Source organism: Pygoscelis adeliae, unplaced genomic scaffold, assembly GCF_000699105.1.
Source record: "Pygoscelis adeliae isolate BGI_AS28 unplaced genomic scaffold, ASM69910v1 Scaffold120, whole genome shotgun sequence".
Lineage (NCBI taxonomy): Eukaryota > Metazoa > Chordata > Aves > Sphenisciformes > Spheniscidae > Pygoscelis > Pygoscelis adeliae.
Window position 1 is genome coordinate 3653046 of NW_008824032.1, and position 26592 is coordinate 3679637.

The 26592-nt window shown below is 41.1% G+C and overlaps 1 protein-coding gene across 1 annotated transcript in view; it reads left to right on the forward strand.

The window, feature by feature from the left end:
* The window catches only part of GSK3B (glycogen synthase kinase 3 beta), a 99798-nt gene that overhangs the window by 63101 nt on the left and 10105 nt on the right, over positions 1-26592 (forward strand). Inside the window, exons 8-10 of the mRNA XM_009330348.1 lie at positions 10157-10252; positions 20615-20653; positions 23028-23214. Of these exons, the coding sequence (XP_009328623.1) occupies positions 10157-10252; positions 20615-20653; positions 23028-23214 (322 nt within the window). The remainder of the gene's footprint in view (positions 1-10156; positions 10253-20614; positions 20654-23027; positions 23215-26592) is intronic.

Consider the following 26592-nt stretch of genomic DNA (forward strand, 5'->3'; position numbering starts at 1 on the left):
CATGTAAACCTAGCTTCTATTACAGTGGGTTTCTGTCTGTCCTGCTGGAAATCCTCCAGTCAACTCCTTTCCTCTGGAGGCTCCATGTTTTGCACCTACTTCTCCTATGACTTTCTTGGTTTCTTATTATTGCCTTTCTGCCCAGTGTATTTCAAGCACAGCATGTCCAAGTTGGGTCAGTTTACATAAGAAACACCAGTAGAAAAGTAGAGTTGCTGTCAGAAGTAGGGCTGATGATGGCACAAGTATTACCCCTTTGAGAAGCATCTTGGAGCAGTGCGCTGTTTTCTGCTACGCTGCTTTTGTGAGGTGTGAAGTGGTCCCCGTGACCGCTTCCGATGGCCAGAGTTCCTCAGGAGTTTGTGCAATAACCTGTGGTGTTTGCTGTCGGACTTTTTGAAAAGTCCTGTTTTGTTTCTTGATTAATGTCTGCAATCCCAAGAAACTACACCTAATGAGTTTTTGTAAATACAGCTGTTTATATCATGGTGACAGTCCTGTAAGTCCTTCCGTGGCTCGATCAGAAATCTGAGAGTAGAGGCCTTGTCAGCAAAGCCATAGTGCTCTGCCTTACCATTGCTTTGACTTTCACAATGTGGAAGTGAAACAATCAGGAAATAGATGTCCTCTCATTATTGTCATGCTTGCCAAGCAGAGATTGTGGTTTGGTTCAAAGTTTGCAAGAAGCTGTTATCATCAGTTGGACCTTTCCAGTTCTGCAGTATTGGAAGTAAACATCTGTGAACTAATAATTTTATAGCACGTATGTGCTCTGGTTATGATGATTCTGCTTTGTTTACACTTGAGTTAAGTTGTATTGAAGCAGAGTACTTCAATAAAATTGCTGATAGCCCGTGTACTGTCTGTGGTTTCTTTAAATGCCACTACCATGAGTGGTGTGATAACTTTTCATTGACCAATTCATAGCTGAATACATAGTACTGGCAAACTAATGTTATTTCTCATGGCAGCCGAAGGAGTATCCAGTGTAAAGGCTTGAACTTCAGTAAATTATAGCTTGAGATTATGATTTTTCGCCTCTGCAGAAACAAATTTCTGAATCATTTCTTTAAATGTAGAAAGGGGGATACTGAATGATCATCCACACCTATGTTGTGTGGGGGTTTTCTCATCTTCTGTTAGATGTGTAGCCCCCTATGCATAGCAGTTAAGTGAAACAACTTAAATGCAGGGATAACTCAATTTTATAGTAAGCCTTGGTCTCTTCAATTAAAAGGTTACAGTACTGAGTATGATTTAGGAAAGTCTGAGAGACCAAATGCTGCAAATCTTACAGTAATAGTCACAAAAAAGGATGTTCACTGAATCGTTAAGGAAGTATGATGGAAAACGTGAGCCCAAATGGGTGGTTGCCATGAATATTTTTCTGTCTGTATGTTTGTTAGTGAGGCAGCATATATTCTCAAGGAAACATTGGAAGAGAAAAATTAGTGCAAACTGCAGAAGTGGACTGTTTTTCAATGCCTTTGTCTACCAAATCGTGTTGTGAAGTTTTGTATAAACTATTCAGAAAAGCCCTGTCAGAAGGCTAAGGTGAGAATACAGAGAGAGTTACAATTGAGAATATTGCATTCAAAATCAACAGCCGTTGATTTTGATTTCCTAGACAGAGAAACTGTCTAGGAAAGTGCATGAACTGGGCAATGGGCTGCTTCCCTTGTAATGCCATACCCACCGACAAGTATTTCTCATAGTGGGATTAGAGGGAGAATAGCATGTTTACCTCAAATTTCAAGTAATTTTTCCTCACCTTTTGAGAATGAGGGAAAAGTAGAAAGTGAAGTCCTCAATTTTCCATTCTGCTAGCTGTTGGCAGGGATCTGTCCCATCTACTGTGTATCCCTTAAAAGTGACCAATAATCAAATTGAGCAGATTTGTTTTTCAAATCTGCATAGAAGTCATGAAACATTCTGCTCTTCTCCACTCCCAGCATGATGCTTAAATTCAACTTGGATTTGAAAGGTTAGCATAAAAACGGCAACCTGTGTTTATTGAGCGAGCTTGGGTTCTGCAGCCTCAATACAGTTGAAGACATATGCAATTCTGCAGCATAAAAATTACGAGAAATGTTAAGTCTTGGGCACAACATGTAAAATGCTAGGTTCTATAAGGTTTCATTTAGGATTCATTTTAAAAAATATTTTTACAGATGGTGTCCACCTCTTCCATTTGCTGCCATAGAATACTACTATTTAAAGCTTTCATTGTAACACAGACTCATTTTAATGCTATAGCTGGCTGTAGGAGAAGCAGAGCTGTGGGATCTGCCAGTTGTAGAATGGCAGTGAACTTTATAGAAGGTTGCAGGTTTGGACCTGTGAGCTGCTGTTTTGACTATCTTGGAGTCATGCTTCTCAGATAGCTTCCTTGGAACTGTATGTCTGAAACTTAGGGGCGGAGAAAATGGAGTATTTTAAACTCCCAAAAAAGGCTATAGTGTAAAATACTTGTCGACACATTTAGAAATGCATCTGATTTTCATACCTTAAATTTACTTGATTTCACTGCAAGAAAGGTCAGCTTAGAAACTTTTCTGCTGGTTCCTATCAATTCAGGATGACTAAGTCACAGTCACTCTTGTAGCATTTTTTTTTGAGCCAAGATAAATTTTTCGGTTGTCTCTTCAGTTGCTTACTCAGGTTTGATTATTCAGAGTTCATTTCACAACACAGCAATTGAATGCTACACCTGGGTATGAAGTTTTTGCATTAGGCTGGAGAATGACTTCAAAATACCATCACATTAAACTAGTCCTCCCTTCTCATGCAGTTCTTGATGATATCCCCTCAGTAGCTGTGTTCGTGAAGATAGAGTTTCTGTGATATGTCAGTCTGGTACGGCTTGTCCTTCCTGCAGGCTGCATGCCCAACATCCTCAGTCCCGTGTTGCATCAGAAGCATTTTTGGCTTTTGTCAGATTTTGATTCACTTTCAGCAGTCTTCACGTAGTTTCATTTCAAGCAGTCTTGCAAGACCTTCTCCATCCAGTTGCACTTGGAGTTTCTCCAGGCCTATTGCATATTTTCAGACTGCTCTGAAAAACTGTGCCCCTCTAGAACCACAGCATCACGTTCATGTGAATCAAAAGACAGTCCTCTTCTTTTTAGCTGCTTTTTCTCTTGTTCTTATTTCTTTACAGGCGGTCTTGCCAGATGTTCTCAATCTGGCTTGAGGAGAGAGATCTTTGACCACTTTGCCCTGACAAAATGATATTCGATATGGGGAAATACTGTCTTGGAGCTCCATCTTAAGAAATAATTTAACCCAAGTACATTCTTCTTGAATACTTACACTATTACAGGAGAGAAATCATGTGCTGTGCTTTTTCCGAAGTTTGATCTTGAATGGTGACTCTTCCTCCTTATTTTTAGCTCTTGCTAGCTATTCCAAGTGTTAGGTTATCCCATTGCTGGGAATATCTCAAGTGGCTAACCTGATATATTCATTAAAATTCATACCCCCTACTGGCTTTCACGTGACATCTCCAGAAATGTGCTCAGTTTCTGAAGCAGGCACAGTGGCAGTGCGGGTTTCGTCAGTGGTCGCATAAAGAAATTACATATGAGCAAGCATTACACCTCAGAGAGCAGTCATACAGTCCTGTCCCCGATAGAAGGGTGAAACCCAGGAGGGTTGCAGTTGCCACATCCCTATTTAAAATCCACTGTGCAAGTGGGATACTGCTGAATACAGCTCAAAAGAAGGAGCTTTCAGACCACAAGAGGGGGTTTTCTGAGATGCAATCAGGGCTGACTCCTCCATAAATCCTTGCGCACACGGCTTGCAATGCAGCAGCGGTGTCTGCGGGACTGCTGTGCCCCCTGCAAAAGCTTGGGAGGTGGGGGATCCCCTCCCCCCCAGCTCTGCAGCACCCCAAAACCATCAAGGGAAAACTGGCTGGGATATCCCCCCCAAAATAAAACATCTTCAACCACACTGCCTATAGACAGTGGTTACTCTTTATTCTCCTTGCAAAAAGGGAATCTTGGGAGCGTAATGGGTTTGTTTCTAAGATAATTATTATCTTCTGAAAGGTTCTGTTTAGTACCTTCCCCCTACTCCCCTCAAAAATTGGGGGGGGGGGGATGATCATCTCTGTCAGAAGAATGAAGCAACAATAATTGTCTGAGCAGCCCTATAACACATGGGGAGGACAGCATCTGCCAATCTGCCTCGCGTTGTCTTTACAAGAAATATTTTTTCCATATGCTGCAATCTACAGTATGAGGTGCATCAACTAACTTGTGAAAACTGTAAGGAAGGGTTGGGGGGGGTGGGGGGTGTTTATTTGTTTTTTCGGTTCCTACTAGACTGTGTGGTTATTCCTTGCATCAAAACTGGCGTTTCATGGTAATTCAGGAGAAATAATAAAGTCGTCTTCCCATAGTTCTCTGGGTTAGGAATGAGGTAAGGGGAAAAAATATATTAAGACAAGCTCTATAGTATCAGGAATCCTATCCATGTGTAACTTTTTGGCCTCTGACAGTTTTACTGAGCCGAATGCTAAGTTTAGACTGCAATTAGAATATAAGGCTCATGCTCAAATGTCAAGGTATTATTTTGGGCTCACTTTTGAAATAAAATAAATTCAGTTGCAGTAGTTAATGGGGAGAGAGGAGCCATCTCTTCCGGGAGAATAAGCAGTAGGAGAGCGTGTTACTTTTTATTAGATGTGGTCCTGTGCTGAGGACCTGCCTGCATCTGACATGGGCTTTCACATGGGTTGTCTCTCCTCGCCCCTAAGGGAAGTCGTCTGGCATTTTTTTCTGATGCCCCCGCCACATCACAACTTGGCTGTTCCTGTGCCTCGTGTAATTTGTCACTTCCAGTGCTTGCAGTCAGTGTAAAAAAGTTGATGAGCAGTTCTATTCATGTCAGCAGTGACAATGGGTTTCTTCTTATTCCTGTTGTATAGCTGCTCTCGTGTTTGCGAATAGAAATCTCTATATTTAGTTGGCTTTCATTTTGTTTGACAAGAATGTTTTTGAAAGAAAGTGTATATAGAATGGCTAAGTTTATTTTATTTTCTACCACAGACCTCTTGAAGTATTATTTCAAAGCTGACCCATGTTTATTGCTTAAGATGCCTGTACCATGAATTTTTTAAATAACTATTTGGCACACCTCTCACAACTTTCTGAAGAGGTGCAGACATGTTTGCAGAAGTATTTATTATGCCATCTGGTAAGTCATAACACCAGACTTTCTGGAGCACGTTTCCTCGTAAACTTGCACGGTTTTCCCGGGGAAGGCACTCTACTGCTGTAACCATGGCTTTCTAGAGGTTTCCGATTTAAATAACCACCTTCTCCTCTCTCTAGTTTAGTCATTACCAGCCAGATCTTCTTGAACCCTCAGTGTCCCTATGCTTTTAACTGTTTTTTACATTTTGGCAAAAGTTTAGCAGTAACGATGGTTGTCGGAAAGGGCCTCTATTCCACTGGGGTTTGAGACCCTTGCAGTTTCCTCTTCCTCTGGTGTTGCAACGCTATTTGGTCATAAATAACTCTGTGCAGTTTTGCACAGTGAAGCCAGGTGTGGACAGCAGCTGTCTTCAGTATTGGGGTGTAACTAAGGTGTCTTTTGGAGCTGAATATCATCCATCTCTTTCTCCTATGAAAACTTGATTGCAAGGACATAAAATGAAGATCTTTATGCTCTTTGTCATCAAATGCAGGGCTTACTCCAGGTTCAGAAATCTCTTCCTCATGTTTGTTAAAGATGAAGTTATGGGGAGCCTGTAGCTTTTCTTTAATTGCTTGAGATATGTACCATTACCCTACCTTCACAAACCCTGTTCCTGGAATAAAAATTATTTGGGGAGCTTCATCTATTACAGATTAATGTCAAGGAAAAACTTTCCAGAAAATACTTGTGAAACCTGTTGTGTTCAATTTTTGTTCTAAGAGAATCAGAGCAGTGTCTGACTTCTCAGCAAGTGTATTCTTTAGTTAATCTTGGTAGATAATGTTTCTTTTTATTTATTTAAGAGATGATGACAATAGGGAATGAAGAGTAAGACTAGTTGACCTGTTGTCTCTACCTGCGGGAAGATCCCTTGTAGTCTCACGTAGACCCCCTTCATTCATTCAAAAGTTTAGTCTTCATTCCAGATACAGTTGATTCCATCAGACAACTACATTTTTATTATTCTAGTATTTAGTCTACTTTGGTTCTCTTTTCTTAAGAAAAAGAAGTGACCAATTAAAAAAAAAATCAACTTTTTTCTGAACAATATCACCTTTCATAAGACTGTCCACAAGAAGTAGAATAGTATGTGATAATGTGCATAGACCTGAATAATTCAGTATTGGACCCTTTGCAAGATCAGGGGGGATCTTATCGGTGTATGGAAGTATCTGACAGGAAGGTGCAAAGAAGAGGGAGCCAGGCTCTTTTCTGTGGCATCCCATGACAGGACAAGAGGCGATGGGCACAAATCAAAACACGTGAAATTTGATCTGAACAGGAGAAAACAATTTTATTGTGAGGGTGGTCAAACACTGGAACATGTTGTCCAGAAGCTGTCTGGACATGGTCTTGGGCAACCAGCTCTCGCTGGCCCTGCTTGAGCAGGGGGGTTGGACCATGTGACCTCCAGAGGTCCCTTCCAACATCAACCATTCTGTGAAACCTCTCTCTAAGGAACACCTGCTCCATAGTATTTCCAGAGTTGGTATAGCAAGAGCAGCTGTTTCATGGAGTAACTCTGCCAAAAATGTGCAAAGTAATTTATGCTTCTCCTTTGCCTTTCAAATGGAAAGAGCAGTCACATATGTTACTTTTTTAAAAGGAGACACTTGCCTAATTTTTACAATAGCTTAAATGATCGCTGTTACTAGCCAAGGTTACTCAAATGTATTCCTAATATACTGAAAACTCAGTGTGAATCAGTGAGGTACAATTTCAAAATCATGTAGCAAACAGTATTCGTGCGTTGGAGGGGAGGCAGGTCCTCTACAGGACCTCTTCCAGGTATGTCGAGTACTGGTACAATTTTATAGCTTATCACTTTAATCATCCCACACTTTTCTTCTGGATTGTGATTTGAATTTGACACAGTCTTTAAAACTTCCATTCTTCTTCCTATCTATTTTCCTTTTCTCTTCCTGGTTTTTGGTGGGTTTTGGTTCAGTGTTTTTTGTTTGGTTGTTTGGGTTTTTTTTGCCTTAATCTGCTTTCAGTACAAATTGAAAGCACAATCTGGCTTTACAGTCCATAGAGAACAAAATAAATACATTGAGTGGCTAACATAAGTCTCTTTTCCTTTTGTACAGTTATTGTGTGTGTCAAAGGCTGCTATGTAACTGAAAGGTCAGGCAATCCCTTCTTTCAGCTGGCATGATCCCTCTTCAGTACCTTCTTTTCTAAGCATTCATGAGACCTTAAGCACTGTTGCTTAGATAAGTGTGCTTGAGCTTAGGAATTGCTCCCTCCCATCATTTGGAGTTACAGCTGCGTTCTTAGTGAAATGTATGGATAGACATTGTCCATGGGTCCTTCCATGAAATTGCCCTTGCCTATCTAATCCGAGTTCTCTCTGATGCTGTAGGCAGTCTTTAAATAAAGATACTTGCACTGTGTAGGCTCCTGTTCTGAGCAGCTTTGGGAGCTGAGCCAGTTTCCTGATTTTGGCTATAGAAAAAGAATCTAGTCCTTGCCTTTTCTTAGGAAGGCTATTAAAGGAATTTTTTGAGGAGAAGGGGAAAGAAGGTAAACGTGCTTTTTAAACAAGTCCTGTTCGTACTAGGGAGGCCTGAAAACTTAGCCTTTAGAAATGGTGGAATATCCATAATTTTTCAGGAAGTTAAAATAACTAATTCAAGAAATTTCCAAGGTTTGAAAATGACTTTTATCCTGAATTGGGATGAAAATAATATTTGCAGGTGTGAAATCCCCTCACCTTTTAGAACGGGAAAGCTTTGAGAGCAGCGCCATTCTGGCAGGCTGGCAGCTGGGTGGCCGGTGCTCTGGGGGGAGCCAGCTGGAAGATGAGCAGGGAAAGGGCACATTTTCCTGTCAACTCTTTTTTGCATTGAAAGTTGAGCAAAATGTATGGTATCATGTAAACACCCTCTTTTCTGCCACCTCAGCAAACCTGGCGTTTTCAGACGTGCACAGAAAAATCTTCTGTCAGTTCTGAAGGTAACCCTGGGCTTTTAGAGTGGGTGGGATTTAAATCCTGGTTAGCAATGGGAAGGTAGGAGTTACGTGATCATTCGTTTTGTCAGTTAAATGTGTTATCCAAGAAGCCACTGTCTGAACAAGTTGCAGCGTTTATTTCCTCCGCTGCTGTTTATTTAAAAGATTGCTTTGTGGGTAGGTATATTAGTTTGTGTTGTACAGCTCATATTTTAAATAATAAGAGATACCAAGTTCCTTTCATAATACCTGATGATAGTTTCTCTGTTGCACAGATTAATTAAACAGCAATTAACTTGCTCTTCTGTCCCTTTTCCTGACTCTTTAGAGTGCGTTTGTGTAATTTCCACCCCTCTAACAGAACGAAAATGTTCACGGATACTGGAATATGTAACCAAATATTTCTTTATCAAGCAGTACGGTAGAGTGCTAACGTCAGGTAGTAGATCATTTGTTTCCTGATGGTGATAGTGCAGTCTCATGAGATGAGGTGATAACATTATGCTAATCTGTATGGTGAGAGATTTGTCATGGGGCGAGAGTAGCGTGACTACAGGGTTCCTATAGGAAGATGAACCTGAGCTCAGCAGAGAGGAGTGACTCCTCTGCCTTCTGCCCTCTTCACTTCTCTCTGCAGAACAGAACAATACCCAGCAACTGGGTGCAAGCAGAAAACAACGGGATTCCTTGAACGTGCTTTGCAGTTTTCATATATAGATAGAAGGCAATGGCTCTCTTATGCTTAGTGCTAACTGAATAGAAAACACTAATGCTGTATTGTCCAGCTTATTCTCTGAAGGCATTTTTGGAATCCTTTCAAAATCCATCTACCCCTACAAAGAGATGTGTGATCGCGTGTTGTTTCTCATACAACTACTAATTTGCATGTATAAATAACATTGTGCAGATTCTGGGAATGAGAAATGTAAATTCATAAAAGTAAACCAGGGTGGTATGCATTTTAGATGCTTCCAGGTTAGGTTTAAACTAAGTTTATCTTCCATGTGGAAATATTGGGGTGGGGAACCACCACTAAAACCCACACAGTTTGGCGGGGGGAGGGGGCGGCAGGGAACTTGTCTGGCTCCCCTCAGCAGTAACTGGCTGATCTTTTAAGCTCGTCAGAGGGCTGCTGTTCATGACTTGTAAAATGCAGTCTGTGCTACTGGTCTGATCCTTAATCAGCTATATGCAGTGAGTTGCAATCCCTGAATGTGTTCAGCAGTACTGTTTTGTAACAGTCTAATTAGAGCAAACTCTCTACCATTGAAATATCACTAAGTTTGAGAAAGATGCTTGAATTTTGTGAAAAACTACAGAAGACAATTAAATTTTTGACACTGGGCTTGGAGCACGAACTGAATTGCCAGCAAGAGACTGCTGAAGTTGGAGCAAGGACCACAAAGACGATTAAGGGACTGGAACATCTGCCATATGAGGAGAGGTTGCAAGAGCTGGGACTGTTCAGCCTGGAGCAAAGAAGGCTCAGGGTATCTCATCAATGTGTATAAATACCTGGTGGGAGGGAATGAAGAAGCAGCAGCCAGGCCCTTCTCAGTGGTGCCCACTGACCGGACAAGAGGCAGCGGCGCAAAGTAAAAAACATGAAAGTTCATTTGAATGCAAGAAAACACTTTTTTTACTGTGAGGGTGGTCAAAGAGTGGAGCAGGTTGCCCAGACAGGTTGTGAAGTCTCCTTCTGTGGCGATGCTAAAAACCTAGCTGGACAGGGTCTTGGGCAACCTGCTCCAGGTGACCCTGCTTGAGCAGAGGGGTTGGATCAGAAGCTCCCAGGAGAAGAGGTCCCTTCCAACTGAAAAGGTTCTGCAGAAGTTCTGTTGTTTTGTTCTCAACGCTATATTAACTTACTAGTTACACAGATTGACTTCAGTTAAGTTGTCTCAATGTGTAATAGGTTATATCGCAATCTTCATTACCACGTGAATCTGAAGCACATCTAAACAATTTGCCTTTTGTTCTCTCTCCTTTCTAGGTTCTGGGAACGCCTACAAGGGAGCAAATTAGAGAAATGAATCCAAACTATACTGAATTCAAATTCCCTCAGATTAAGGCACATCCATGGACTAAGGTGAGTCTGTATGAACTGAATAATAAAGACATGTGGGCTGAAAGTAAAAAGTCAAGGAGTTCAGTTTTAGTGTCTTGGTGGCCTTCAGTCTAAACTGGGTGCCTGTAACTAAGCTGGGGACCCAGTGATTTTTGATGCAGATAAGGAAAAGAAGGTATTGAAGCCGTGTACTGTAATATCGATTGTTCAGGGTTTTTTTGAGGTTGCCTACAGGTGTTTTGTTGGTTGTTTTTTTTTAACAATGGGGTGTGTGTTTATAGCAGATTGCAATATATCTAAATCCTGTCATGCTATAAATTGATGTGCACAAAAGTCACCTACAACTGAGAAAGTGTTCCAGTGATACATGTGACACTTGTAATGCTGTTACATAATGTGACGAGGGCTGACAGTCACTTTCTTAACTGGTTCTCTCATAGATATTGTTATATTTGTACTCCTATAGGTGTGCTGTTTGAGGGGAGGTGTTTTTTCTTGGAGTTACTTCTTAAGACTACTTATTATCTAGCTTTCACAAGGAGGGACTATTGCAGTACAGGCAGACAATATAACCTCCATGATCAAAGAGGAAACTGCTAGCACTGAAACAAATACATTGCCACACAATTCAGCTGTCTTCGACATGTCAAGGAATGATGGATATTTGACGTGGGACAGGGTAGCAGTCACTTAATTAGCCTCTTGGGTGTGAAATAAGTTAATATTGAGTCTTAAGCAATTGAAGCCTGGGTAGTTAATGTTTTCTTTTTGCTGCTTGAGAAATGTCTGATATAGTCGCAGTATATTCTCATCATATCTTAACGGCTCAGGTTTCTTTCTGCTAAGAGAGTAGTGTGTATGTGTGGAAAGATCACATTCTTAGCTGAGCACATGTCCAGGTCAGACTCTTTTGGACCAAATGCTCTGTGGTGGTAGAAACTCTGAAATGCTAGCTAGAGCTCATAGAGGGTGATAGCAGGCCATGGTACATGCCAGACCAGGTACTGCAAGTCACTATTTTTGTGATAGATTCTCCAACGAGTTGTGCACCACCTGAATTCTCCCTTTCCCCAGTAATCCCTGATTTGCATTTCCATATCCAAGTTTATTTCTGTGGATTGGTTAAGTGATTTATAATAGTATGAGAGATCAGTAAATCCAGCGAGGCTTTTTAATACCTTATGTTAACATGGGGGAAAAAAAATTAGGGCAAATGAAATCCCTGGGAGTTGGTCTCCTCAGTTTCAAATTGCATCATGGTAGAAGTTGCAAGAGTAAGTCCAAAAGCCTTGTAGCATTGAATACTAGGGTTGCATCTGAACTCCTGCAGTGAAGGTGTTTGGATTTGGGGGGCTTAAATTAACATGCAATGGAGTAGGAGTGCAGAGATGTACTGTAGGACACACAGATAAGCATCTAAGCTAGCTATGCAACTGATCTGCCTGAATAGTCTTAAGAATCGTCTGTATGCATTTGATGGTCTGTTAGACCACAACAGAGATTGTTTGGCAAATGGAAGTTTCAAGAAAAAACTGAGACTTCCTTCTATTTATATGTATGTTTTTTGGTCGTTCTAAAGGATCACAAGTGAAATCAAGTTGATTATAAAGAATTGAGAGGAGCTTGCCAGAAGATCAAATCTGCATTCTCCATTAGGACACAGTTAGTTTTGGAGAGCTGTGCTTGCAACATAGCTTCTCATTCTTGAGTCATTCTGCACCCAGCTCTTCCTGACATCGGCTGTGTGTAGAATAGCATTTAAACTGGTTTATTACAATTGGGTTACATGGATACTTCATTTATGAGATCTGTACTTTTCTTATTATACAAATGCTAAATTAACAAGGTGGATTATCCAGCGTGGTGTTGGTAATGATACTCATGCTCTCAATGTATTACTTCTAAAGATCCTTTCCTTTCAACATTTTGAGCATGTTGAGCCGTGAAAGATTTAAGTGGTAGTATTATGTAGAATTGGTCTTCCTTACCCAGCTGTATTGGTATAACATCTGTTGGCACAGCAGTGGGCATGTGCATCCTCTTGGAGCTTCTGTATCTTAGAATTGAAAAGCGTGGGAGAAAAATCACTTCTGAACTCTGGCTGTCTAATGAGCAGAAAAGGAATTCCTGAAGAAGTGAAAGTGCAAATGCTTTTTTGTTATAACTATGTATGTAACTAGAGTGCTACAGGTAGTTGCCAGCAGGACTTGAACTTTAAGTTTCTGTCTCAAAAGCACAAACCTTTGCTATCTAAGCTAAAGAATTACTGAAGATTACGGTAGTTAGAAGGTTGTTATTTCTGTGGACTACTTATAACCAGAGGACTCACCAGACAGAAGTTAAGGGGTTTTTTGTGTGGAAGAACTTCCAGGCAGCTAGTTTTCAGCATGTTTGAGAGAATTACTGAGAATATAGTCACTTCCTGCTATAAGCTCTTTGACATGAGGGCATTCTCCTTGTTGCTTTGTGGTGTTTAATACAACATGGGTATTTTTAAAAGTTGAGGTTTTTGTAGGTCCTACTTGGAGTTGATTTCATGCAGTGGAGAGGCCCAGTGAAGGTGCATGGTTAGGTTCTGTCTAGATGTTTAACCTCTTCAGTGCAGTCTGGAACTGGTTGTATCCAGGCCAATAATCTATACAAAAGTAAGGTCCGTGGTTCGCTGTTGTTTTCAGGGAATCTTCTTGGTCTGCAAAAGTGTGTGGAGATAGCAATTAAGAATTTTCTTTGGAAGCTGTAGTGCCTATAGGTTGCATCTGAAATTCTGCAGTGCAGACTTCTGTTGGATGTACCTGGTTCTGGTCTGCTCTCTAGGTATTTTTGGCAGGCATAGATATGTTATTTTCCTACTCAGTATCGCTGTGGTGGTGTAATGTGCTACATTTGCTGTTACCTACTAGGTGAAGAAGAATGGTGGCTGTAGCAGAATGAAATAGGTTCTGGATTTTTTAAAGACGAGTCCATGAAGGAATGTTGTTTCTCAGATTCGTTCAGTTTCAGGCTTAAATTGGAATTTGGAACTTTTCCACAAGTTTTATGGAAATTTGAAGTCTACCTTTATAGATGCATCTTAGACTTTTCAGTAGAAATGGATTGGTATCATCCAAATACAGTATTGATATTCAATGTGATGTAGTAGTATGAAGAAAGAGATCTCAAATTAACAAGGGTCTGTCTTCATAGATTAGGAGAGAAGTCAAGCTAACACTCTAAAAAATATTTTTCTATGCTGGAGCAATAATGCGCATTTACAGTGCAAACTGTTCTCAGACTGGATTTTCAATCTGTTGACAATTTGAGATTGAAGTACTTTTGTAACTTAAGAGCTGGAATCTCTCATTATAAAACGTACAGAGGCCTCCCTCTCTTCTCTCCAATATAGTTCTGTGTTGCCCAAGCACGTGCATGTTTTTATACCAGTTACGTGCATGATGTAGATGATGATGGGAGTTCAGTGTGTCCCTGGCTAGCAAAAGAAAAGAGAATCTGAACTTTCCAGGAATCTTTCAAACAGTTCTTCCAAAACAGGACTTCTCTCTTCTTCCCCTCTGGCAGCCCACCCCCACAACCCCAGCCCCAAAAGGAGGAATCTGGACCATTTTAGTTCTTTTGGGGGGGTCCTCTTCAGAATACCGGAGTGTTTAATTTAGTAACGTAGCTGTTCTTTTCATCCAGACCTCCCTTTGTTTTCACTTAGTGTAGAACGTTTTGTATTCACAGAGGTGCATCCTTGGTCCATCTTTGGTCTGCGAGTAAGTAGCATTAAGTTATAAGAGAAGCAAGGTTTTGCAGGGGTGGGAATATCTTTTGACTGACTGATACAGTCGGAAAAAAATGGGTAAGCTTTTAGACGCAATCATGTCTTCAGGTTTATCTTGGGTCGGAAAACCTGTCCATTTTTTCCAACTGTATCAGCTCATCGAATAAAAGTTACTACCCTTTCTGGAGGCTTTGCTGCTGTTGTTTTTACTAGGTCAGAACTTCCCTTCTGTGTCTTTCAGCCACCTCAACTCCTTGAGCCTTCTTTCTTCTTGGAAGTACAGTCTGATCTCTGCTACTAATCTTTATACTTGTTTCTCTTCTTCTGACTAAGCTTCGTCCATACTTTGTAGCTGTGTGACTGGAAAGCCAAGAAGAAAATCTGAGGTCAAGTGCAAGATTGTACATCACGGGGCTGTTCAGCTTTGGCGATTAGCTTTCTCTGAAGCTTTCGGCCCTTTTGGAGGGGGGCACGGACAGTGGGGTGGCTGACGAAAGGTCTAAACACATGCTTCATAAGCTTGTGTTAGATAGGTGTTGCTTACCATGGCCCCATTACAGCTGGCCTTTATCCTAGAATTACTCAGATGCTACCTTCAGATCTCAAATCTTTCAGGTTATGAAAAACAAAGCGCTGTGATTATTTCCAGAAATATGAAAAATGTCCATCTGTGATGGCCCGCCTTTCCCCTTGCATCCAGCTAGTAAAGGATCTCATTTGGGTAAGACTGTAGCAAATGCAACATAATAATGGAGTTTAGGTCTCTTCTGCATGGGGGAGATGACTCGTTAGGATTTTTTCCCCCACCCGAAGATACTTCCACATGTTTGCTGGTAATGGCATTATAATGAACTGACTTACCTACTGAGCTGCAAGCATGCCCATGGCTCGTGATGGCAGAACACCACAACAGGTTATATCAGCAAAGGCTGTTTTCTTTAGTCAAATCATAACCTCTGCCTTGTCTCCATTGCATAGATGTGGAATCACTTTCCATTGCAGGCAGCTCTTTAAAATGGACAGTGCTGCATCTCTTCAGTGTGCTGTAGTTTAGTGGCCTTTGCTTCTCCTGTTCTGAAGATACTTGCAAGATTGTTCACACATGCAAGCATTTTTTTAAATATACAGTTGGTGAAATAAGTTTGAGTGTAGTCAAAAGAATGGCTTCATTCACCATCCCCAAATCTGTAGCTAGCTGGTGTCTCAGTCATAATTTCCAAGTCAGTGTTGAGATGGAAAAAGACAGGAGTCATTTGTTTAACAGTAGAAGAGAGAGAGAGAAAAACTGGCACGTCTAGATTGGTTTTGAGCATCTCTGCCCTTCTGCAGTGCACTCTTGTGGATGAATACACAAGGACTTCTCTCTGCAGAACTTCTTTGCCATCACAATAAAGTTGCAGCAGATTAGGGCAGGGTCCCTCCTGACTTCGTAAGCACTTCCTTTTTTTTTTTTTTTTATTATTTACACTGTTCAGAGCACTCTTCTGTCTGTGTCTTCAAGCCAAATTATTATAGCAGAGGAAAACAGTGTCTGAGATGAAACTTCAGGCTCTAGCTCATCCCTTCTAGCACTTTTCCAAAGCAATTGGCCACTCCTGGCTGCTGCTGAAGTTGTGTAGAACCACAGTTGGTTGTGTTATAGAGTAGCTTTGGATATTAACTTTAGGATCCATATTTCTGTCTATATTATGAAATAATTTCTGCTAATATTATAAAATACTTGGCAAATATTTTAGTCTGAATATCCTCTGTGTGTGTGTGTATTCTTTGTATACGTTTTACCATACTAATCACTTTACCTTGAATGTTGAATTTTTCTGTGCTTGTAGCAGGCAGTCCTGTCGTCTTCCCCACACTCCGGGACTGGGACATAAAGAGTCTGGTCTTTCTCATGAGCATGTTTTTCCACCCTCCAGAACCAGTTTCATGTCTTCATGCTGTCCTACTCCTGCTCTCCTAGTTCTTGTCTGGTTTTTAAGCAGATTGTTTTGCTTGTAATGCTTCCAAAGTGACTGCTCATACTGCAGATTCGAGGAAGAATACCAAACAGTAAAATGGATAAATAGACAGCTCGTTTTGTCACTTCTAATTATAACTGATGACAAAAGAAAGCAAAAGTTCTTTTGTCAGAAATCTTGTAAGTGGACTTGCACTTGAATTAAAGCTGAAAATGCAAACTCTTCTTTCTGAGATTGGGGTCCGATATTTTGTAGAGCTACAAAGGTACAGTAGAGATGAGATGTTTCCTTGGGTGCAGTTTCATAATTGGCACAAGTTCATCATGGAGCGGGGTCAGTTCTCCACCTCCCACCTGCATATTCCTGATGCCTCCCTTCTGCATTATTGTTTGTATAGTAACAAAAACCTCTTGAATAACCAAATGTTCAGGATTTAGATCACCTTTCCTACCTGGCTGACCATTCAGTCCCGGCTGCAAATGTTGGGACAAGGGAACAGGTCAGACCTGCATGGCCAGGGGAAGGGCAGAACTGTCTTTCCCAGCGTGAACTGGAGGCGATTTGTGCCTGTTGTGAAACCGTGCCCTGACCTCTTTCTGAAGAGTACAGGTCTGTTTTTCACTTGGTGTGTAATGACTTTCCAAGCAAAGAGTGAAAACAGCTCTGCTGGAGACTAACTTAAAAGAAAAAAACCAAGTTTTTCTGGCAAGTTCATGTTTCCCAGCTCCTTTTGTAGGAGCAATGATTTTTGACAGTGTAAATCTCTTATCTCCATCTAAAGCATGAGAAAAGAAGCCAGGTTTGTCGGGTGGTAAATTACCCTGCCTCTGCCCAATTTGTATGCAGTAAAGAAAGTACTGCTTAACAACAAATGAGCGAGCACTAATGTAACATTAAGACATGATTTGCATCAGTGCAACTACGGAAATCAAATGCAAAGTTTAACATGTCTTCTGCAATGTACCATCTGTTTAGCTGTCCCATTGCAGCACATCTGTCTAGGCTGTTCATAGCATCTGTCCCATCGAGGCTGAGAGCGCTTCCAGAGGTAGATTTTTGGGGGTTCCCTCTGAGAAGAAGGGGAGCTGTTTTGTTATGCTTAGCTTTGTTGCTTTCCCTTAGAGCTTGATAGAAGCAGGGCACATGCACTGGGTAATAAACGCTAGCTCGTTCTGTCCCTGCCGGGTCCTCAATGGAAGGAGCCCAGTAACAAGTGTGTGGTCTCAAGTAGCAGCTTTGGAGACAGGTTCCTGGTCCTGTTCCCAGTTCTGTGTTGGCTCATTTGTAAGCCACTTAACCCTTCTGTCTTTATTTCATTTTCCCGTATCTGTGGAAGTGCCACCTGACAGGGGTTTTTGACTAATAAGGCGTTTGCTATTTCTGAGCTGCTTTTTAGAAAAAATGTAGGGGGATTTAATCAGAGAAGGAAGTTGGGGGGCTTATATATATTTTAAAATAACTTCCAACACCAGTGCCTCTTCGGTGGACTTTTTAACCTTCATTTGTATCACATGAGTTTTATGCACTCCAAAATAGCCAAATGGCGTATTTCAGAAATCCCGTTGTGAAATTCTCAGGCCTATGGAACAAGACTGGTCCCAAGGGCAGACCTTCAGCTGCAGCTTTGGGTTTCCTTGTGTCAGGTGGAGCTCAGTGCAAACATTGTTCTCACATGTGTCTCTTCCCTTTTGTGTTTATGAATGTGTCATGTTTACGTAAGGCTTACTATGTTAAACTTGCCTCACTGAAATATCACATCATGTCGTAAAGTCGTGGTAATCGTATTGTGCGACTGCTTTTTTTAAAAGTTGGATTTGAGGGTCGTGTCTTACATCTGACAACTTTGATCACTTGTAAACAGTACAAGCTTTTGGTTGAAGGGAGGAGCTTTCTCTCTTACCTAATGTTCATGTGCTATCAAAAATGGGCTTACAAACCGAAAGGAGATGTGCACAGACTGTCAGCCTGAATTGGTGGTGTGGGTTCTTGGCAAAGCATACGAGTCTCTGAAGCTGGTGAGGAAATTTTTAACCATGGTGTCGCAAACTTGATGCGTTAGCAACAGATGTCATTTTCATAAGCCTCTGCTCTCTTAGGGAGCACAGCAAGCAAGCAGTATTCACAATCTGCATGCAAAATGCACAGTGGTTGATGGCATGAAGTCATGTCTTTTAATACACACTGGCTAGAAGTGCACCTTGGTGTAACATTGTGAAGCTTTGGCTTTGGGGCTTAATTAGACCAAGACGACGGAGCTCCGTGTTGTGCATGGAAAGTCTGTTTGAAGAATGTCAATGAACTGAAAGTCAGAGCAACCATTCTGTTAAAACAATACTTAGCTCTTGCCCCATGTGGTTTTATTTGAGAGCTGAATGCTGATGTGAGTGAAGTGAAATAGGAGAATCCTGTGCTTTCCATCCTTTTTCTTTCATCTTTCCATGCGTGGGGAAAAAAAAATTCAAAAGGGGCATGAACTCCGCCACACTGCTAGGAACTATTTCATATTAGTAAGATAAAATGTGACCGCTCTGCTAGTGCACAAAGACTTCATCTAAATTGAAGTCACTTGGGGATGAGAGCTGCATAGTACACCAGGGACATTTAAGCCTGGCAATCGTTTTTGAAACGTTGAAGATGGTGGTAGTTCCAGAAAAATGAAGGGGGAGTAACATAAAAAAATTCCCATTGATAGCAGCGTAGCTTAGGAAGGAGAAGTGCGTCTGGCCTTGCTGTGTAGCTGTTATGGTCTTTCAGCATTTGAGCATCACCAGCATGCCTGAACAAAGAAAGAACTTGCACTGAGCCCTCAGCTTTTTGGTGAGGTATAGATTTATTGGGATCTGAAGGGGTTGGGGGGGAGAACCCAAAAGCTGTGGTTTTGGATGAGTCAGCATTTCCATTTGACATGATCATTCAAAGGTTTTTGTAACTCATCCAAAAAAAACCCACAAACCCAACCAAATAAAAAACCAGCAACCTGAGTCTCAGCCTGAAATTCATTTGCTTTGCAGAAACAAGAGGTTTTGAGTTATGCAAGTGCAAATTTTCCTTGAAGAATATTGTATGTGAAGCCTTTTTTTTGCATTTGTTTATCTCCAAAACAGGTTCATTTTTTAAAATGAAAACTTGAGCCTTCGGTCCCTCCTGTGGACAAATAGCCTTACACGAGGTCTTGTTTCATTTTAGAAAAATGAATTGCTGCGCCGGTGGGGTAGTATTTGATTGCTTTAAAAGTTCCTGTCAGTGTTTTATTTTTCTTTTTCGTTTGTGGACTTGCTGTGCCTTTTGCCCGGCCATATTTAGTCTGCATACTAAATGTTAGTCCGCCCAAACACTTTACTTTATGCACTTAGCTTTTTTCCTTTTTTTTCCTTTCTCCTTTTTTCTTTCTTTTTTCTTTTTTTTTTTCTTTTGCTTTCACCCAGATGTATTTTAGACCGAGACAGACTTTGCTCCGATGGGCCGGATTTTAGTCCGTGCACTAAATTTTAGTCCGCAGACTAAAAATAATCCGCGGATTATTTACTAAATCGATTCCCTCACTGAGAACTACAGAGACCTTAATCTCCTGCTGAGCTGTACGCGCGAGGGGCTTCACGGCTCACGAATCCTGCCGTCTGTCCGTCCTCCCGCCCCTTCCCACCACGGAGCGCCGGCCCAGCATTGCCTTGGCGTCGGCGCCCCGCGGCATGGAAGTGCCGGTGTACCCATTGCCACCGGCGGCAGCCGCTCGTGTAGTTCTCGGTGGGTGAATTGGCCAGCTTTCCCGGTGGAACTGTGTTGAATGGGAAGAGCTAAGAGACCGCAGGGGGTTTTGCTTTTATTTCTTAGGGCGTTACTCAAAAGGGAGGCGGGAGGGGACAAATTGAGGGGGAAAAAATTTCTTAAGTAACGGGTGCGACGGGTATGAGGGGGAATAAACCCGCAATAGAGAGAAATTCAGTCCATACCCGCATTCCTGAGGTGGTACGTCCAGTTCCTGAAGAATCCTAAAGAGATAACGCCAGCAAACAAAATCCAGTGGCGGGGGAAGTCAATCCAAAATGGAGAATAATCCGCGGCGGCCTGAGGCACTCGTAGCTCACGCAAATTAAAAGCATCCAAATTCAAAGTACAGATCTCGGATTTTTACTTTCTCTTCAATACAAATTATAAATTGCTAGGGGTTTGGGTTTTTTGGTAAAAAAAAAACAAAACAACCCAAAAGTTTACATTGTGACTCTGGGACAGGTTTACAAGTGGGATGCACCTTTGGGGACAAACTAATCTGGCCCCATTGTCTGTGGACGTTTATATCCAGGACCAAGGACTGAAAATCCTTTATGATGGGAATTTCAATTACCCTTTTAGTTCGAGTTAGAGTTTTGATTTCAATTTTTTTTATTTTTTTAGTAAATGCACTGGCATTGGAACATAAATTTGATATAGAAATGTTTCTATACTATGCCTCACCATTGCACAATCGATTTTTTTGGCATACACTGTGGTGAAGTTGGACTTGCTGCTATGGAGACTGATGTTTAAAGTTTCTAATTGTATAAACATTTTCTATGTCCCCCACACCATGGATTTCTTATAATATTGGCTATATTTTTCCTTGCTGGACTATTCTCTTTTGGATTGACTTCCCCTGTTTGGATTATTTCACTGCATTATCATCTTTAGGACTCGTCAGGAACAGGACATTTCACCTCAGGAGTACGGGTATGTACTTAAACATTTTTTCAAATTACTAGGCCTAGCCTTGAAAAAAAGGAGAGAAATGCTAGAAGTGGAATATTTGAGTCCAAACCGCATCCTTGAGGAAGCAGCCAGGCAAATGTGTTAACACAAGGTGATAGGGATGAGATGGGCACAGACCTGTAACTCACTTCATGTGTTAGTCACCACTTGTTGCAGGAGGAGGCCGTGTGAGGCCTTCTAATTTATTTTTTATTTTTCCCCTCCCTGGTTTGAAGTTGGGGCAGATTTTGGGAACTGCCTACCCTAAGTGACTAATTTCTGATCCAAAGGCAGGCCAAGCAGTTCTCAACAGGGTTTAGGAAACAGATGTTAGGGTTTCACTGACTTGAAAATGAGGTGTTTAAGAGTGGACAAACAAGAGGAGTACTTTTACAGATGGCAGATTTGCGACTGTATGCCTCTAATTTGCTCAAGATAAGAGCTTGTCATCTTTGCCATAAGGAAAAAAAAATTATTTTTTTCTTTTTAAAATCTGTATAGTAGCTGATACGTGAGCTGTCCTGAAGGAAAAACACAGCTAAGAGTGAAGTACTTCAGTTTCAAGCTGTAGTAAATCAAGCCTGTTAAAACATCAGTGAGAAGGTGGATGAGGGAGACCTCAGTAGTTTTACCTCATGTTAAATATCAAGCGACTTCACTTCTGTGGATTTACCTCAAGACATACTCATTTGTGCTACTTACCATGGTTTTTTGTTTGGTTGGTTTTTTTTAATTGGAGGCAGTCTTAGATTTTGTTCTGGTCAGGCCGTGAGTTGGGAGTGATACTTGCATCCACTTTGCACTGTGGTCAGCAATCTGAGCTCTGCAGGCAACGGGTTTTGGCGCTGAACAGCTTCTGCTGCCCCTCCATGTAACTATATTCACGGCATGGTGGTCAGCAGAATTCTCTGCTGCCAGCGTGAATTTTTTTTTTTCCTTTTGTCTTTATAGGCCTTTCCTTTTGTCATTATAGGCCTCCTGCGAAAACTTTTTTGGTTTGTTTTGCAATAACCCGGTTGTAGAAATAAAATCTGCTTTTTCAGTACATGGCTCCGACTCCCTGAGTCAGGATTCCCTGCCACACAAGTTAGCACAGCACGCACTGCAGCAAACCTGGGTGCTCCTGAGCCAGCTGGGCACCAAGGGGATAAAATTTCAGTCCCTGGAGAACTTATTAGCATTTGTGTTTTGATTCTCATTCACGAGAGCATATACCTTTGGTTTAAAACCTACTTAAGGAGTGCCTGTGCAAGTTCCTCATCTGCGATTAACTAGCATGTCATGCACTGATGTCTTTTGCTTTTTGTTTTTGGGGTTTTTTTAATTGCTCCTTGGTGCTGTGTGGCTTGGGTTCACCTGGACTGGTGCAAAAGCATTTTGGATTAGCTCAATTTTTACCAAAAATGCTGGCATCAGAGCTTGACACTCACACCCACCCCACTCCCTTTTCCCTGGCCTGCGTATCACCTGCAACATAGTGAGAGACAAGTGCTTGAGGAGGCCATCCAGGTCACGTACATGATTAACTCATATTTTGCTTTTGACGTAATGAGAAAGGAGGATGGGGGTGTGATTAGCGGTGGGTAGAATCGTTCTTAGAGTTTAAAACAAAGCTGCAGTGAAGAACTCCTTTTTGTAATCACTCAAGGTAAAAATCTGGTAGACTGAAATAGTTGGTTCTCTTGATGCAACCTTCAGCTGCCCTTACAAATACCAAATGTGCAGGAATTATCCCAATAAACTTATGGGAATGACTTGCCAGAATAAGGTCACGGAAGGAGTAACTTGCAAATTAGAGCTGGACATTTCCTGCACCCCACCCGTGCTTTCCTTGTTGTTCTCCAAAGTTGAACAGCAGCCTCCATAGCAACAATCTGACCTGCCTGCCTGCAAAAGTCCACATTAGTAAGACTTCATTCACTAGCCAAAAAAAACCCAACTCAAAACCGTAGCGGGGCCTTATTCAATTTTTACATTCAGTGAATCCTGCTCATTTGAACCCTCCTCCCTACCTTCACTCCACCCCATATGCATGGCTGGTAGCACCTGTGTGTGTTTGTCATGATTTTTGAATGAGTTTCCCCTTCATTCTTAAAGTTGTTTTTCTGAGTGCGCTCTCATGAAGTCTCTTGCTGGCATTGCACCTTCACTCTAGTGCAAGATGTTGCAATTAACCCTTTCTCAACCCCAGGAACTGGATTTTCCCATCCTTACTAGAGGACTTTGATTAGCACAAACCACAAGTTTGTTCCAGCTTGTTGGGCAATGAGAGGTTTAATTGCTCTGACTTGCTTCTGGTCAGCAAAGAAACGAAACATACCCAGACAACCTGTTTCTCCTTGCTTGTTTTTTTTAGGTCTTCCGGCCCCGCACTCCACCAGAAGCAATTGCGCTATGTAGCCGTCTGTTGGAGTACACCCCTACTGCCCGCCTGACTCCCCTGGAGGCCTGTGCGCACTCTTTCTTCGATGAACTACGGGACCCAAATGTCAAGTTACCAAATGGGCGCGAGAAACCTGCACTCTTCAATTTCACCACTCAAGGTAGCCTGTCAGCTTTGAAGGATCCCTCCTTTAGGAAGAAGCACTGGGATAAATGTTCGCTGTAATGCAGATGTCACTCCCTCAAAAGTAAAAAATCTCCGAGCAGGACTAAGGTTATTAAGTGGTTGCATAACCAGCTGTCCATTTCAAAAAGAGAGGAAAGGGACTTGGAGAAATGGGTTACGGGATTTTCAGATGCCTGGTGCCTTCGATTCAAATTTAGTACAGGGGACCGAGGGTTGTTACTATTGGATTGCATCAAGAAGGCTTATGTTTGCAGTTCAGTGTCTGTAACCTAGCTGATGGTTTTCTGTGAAATATCACAGTCAGTGGACCATAGAGACTAGATTATCGTTTTGGAGATGATCCTGCTCCTTCGTACCTGAAACACCATAGCAAGGAGTAATGCATATTAGGTTTGGTAGGGAGGTTTGTAGTGTTGCTGCCCATTTTGGTTCTGGATGTGAGATAAACACAGAGGCTTTAATGTCCAGATTTTGTGCTGTACAGTTCATCTGGCATTACACTGACTCAGTCATTTAGAAACTGTAAAAATGACGGACAGCTAACTTTTTTATTTGAAGCCAGACTGGTATCAAATTTTAAAACCATGCATGGTTTTTTTTTTCCCACAGAAGTCAGAAATGTAAAACTGATATCCCCAGTTTTGCCTGCCAAGACAGAGAATGTGAGAAGTATGGCATACAAATATGCTAGTAATTAATTTAGCAGCACTTTTTAAAAAAAAAAAAAAGTGATTAGCTGCCAGTTCTCACCCTTTGAGCAAGAATAGATCTGTGTGCATTTTCTGTTGAAAGTCTAAAACACCTTTTGGCTCAGTTAGTATCAATGTAATTTTTCAAACTCTTTAGTGCATGCAATGCCCATCTGCCAAAATGTGAAACAGAGCCCTCTCCTTCAACATGTGGAGCCCTTTTATTTTACAAAAAAAAAAGGGGGGGGGAGAGGGGCAATAAGCTTTGTGTCTGTACAAAGTAGTATTTTAAGCTGCCTGGAAATAAACTTTTAACTTGCTTTGAGTGGCTGCCTTGCAGAAGGTAAATACATTGAATATACTACAACATTTCCAAAGCATGAACACCTTAAAGTGTTCAAGAAGATAGCTTGTGCTTCCAGGTCACTGTCCTCTGTGATTCCTGCATCTGTTGTTATGAATTTAGTAGTTATGTTAACAGGTCCCTTCTTGTTACAGTGCTCATGAATTGCCTTTTCTTCCTACTCTAAGACCATCTTCAGTAACTAAGATAGTTTTGATCCCAGTATCTTAATACAGCTTCATCCCTGTTCTTTTTGAAAGTATTTCTTGTTAATTGTTTCTTAATGATGTTAAGATTGGGCCTATCTACTACATGAAAACAAGGATTTTTAAAAGGGTTGGAAAGCTCTATAGTAAGTCTTTTTAAAAATCCTTAGGGGAAAAATAAATTTATGTAATGGGAATGTGTCCCTGGTTTCCCCCCAGGTAGTGTGGGAACTGCCAGGTAAGCTATGCTAATGCTCCAGCAAATTTAAAGCTCCTCTTTTGCCATCCTAAGGAGCTGATGTGCTTTCCCCTTGCATAGTGACTCATGGGAATGGCAAGAGAAATCAGTTCCAGTGGAGTGGTTTCCTTAAGATTCAAAAAAGCAGGTTTCTGTCATCAGCAGGTGCCAGTTTTGCAATCTAAAAAAGGAAGACAGGACAGAGGCTGGACATTAATGCATTTCCAGATAAACTCTGTTGCAGGTGACCAGCCAAACTAAAAAAAAAAAAAAAAAAAAAAAAAAAAAAAAAAAAAAAAAAAAAAAAAAAAAAAAAAACCAAACACAAAAAAAAACAAAACAAAAAAAACCCGGAGTTTTTTAAAATAAATAAATACATTGCTTAGCGTGGTGCTTTTAAGACCTTTGTAATTAATAAATGTGCAGCAATGAGTCTCGTGTAGCAGCAGTCCTGATTACCACCTCAAGATACACAAGAAGCTTTTGCTCCTCCTGTGACTGCTGTGCAGTCCTCGCTCTTTAGCCAGACTGTGCAAGGTCCAGTCAAATTGGCTAGTCTGGAGCAGAAATCTCAACTGGGAAATAGATCAGGTCATTGGAAATCAGATGATGACTCATGTTAAATCATCTGTGGTAATTTAAAAAGCAATGAAAGACATCCTTTTGTTCTGAATAGCATTTGTTTTCAACAGACAATATGAAGTTTTAGAAGTGTTTTATTTGGCTATATCCAGTTGCCTGAAACCCATGAAGTAGGAGGTAGCTGCAGAAGGCTTGAAGGCAAAACTGTTAGAAGTAACAACATAAATCTGACCATTAATGCATTGGATTGACTTTCAGAAAGAACCTAAGGATCATACCAAATCTGCTGATCTTGGGCACTGATGTTGCTCAGATATAATCTAGAAAAAAAGCGGTGAGAGTTTATGGAAGATAAAGACCGTGGTCTTTGGCTGCCAGCAGTTGTGGCACGTGTAGGTGCTTACTTTATTGTAGAGATGAGATCTGTCAGAAAGAGCTTTATCTGGTCATTCTTAATGTAAGTTTCTCTTAGTATTTAAACAAATTTTACATGCTAATTGGGGTTTGAAAAAATTATTTGGCCAAGGAGGTATCTCCACTAGCCACAGAGCTGCAGTTCAGTGGCTGGAGACTTGCAAGACAGAAAGCAATTTCTCTCCTAGAAGCTGAATTTTCAAACAGTCTGTGAAATGACTACCATTTCCTAAACTTCTTGTAACATGTCGGTGATTGTGCTGGGTCACAAATGTTACTGTCACTCAGTGTTGGCCATTAAAGACTGTAAAATTCTTCTGTGATTCAGCACTTAGGAATGGTTGTCATGCTTCTCGATAACAAATGATTTTTTTTTTTTTTGCTAAAGTGTGGGCTTTTGTGTTTTGTTTTGTTTTTAAATAGGCCTGGCTCGTGACCTTTAAAAAAAGATTTTTTTTTAATACATTTTTATATTTTTTATATAATTATATATTTTTTTTATTTTCGCACACACACATATATATATATAAAAATAAAAATATAACCCCTTCATTTCTAACCAAACTGTTTCAATGTGACCAGAAATCCTTAGTGTGACTATTTGAGTGCCATCTAGGTTTTTTTAGACAGAGTATTTCTGCTCAGGGCATGTGGAGGCGGGGAAGAAAGGAAAACAATGAAACTTGTGCTGCTTCCAGCACTTTTCTAGGTTGAGGATAAACTGCTGGAATAACTTGAGTTATATGGAAAGTTTGTTATTGTGACAAAGCAAGTGCGATACAAGACTAATTTTTCCAGGGGATTCTGGGAGTGTTGATATATCAAACGTAAGGATACTGAAAAAGAGCATGGCACTATGTCCCAACACCAAGCATTTTCT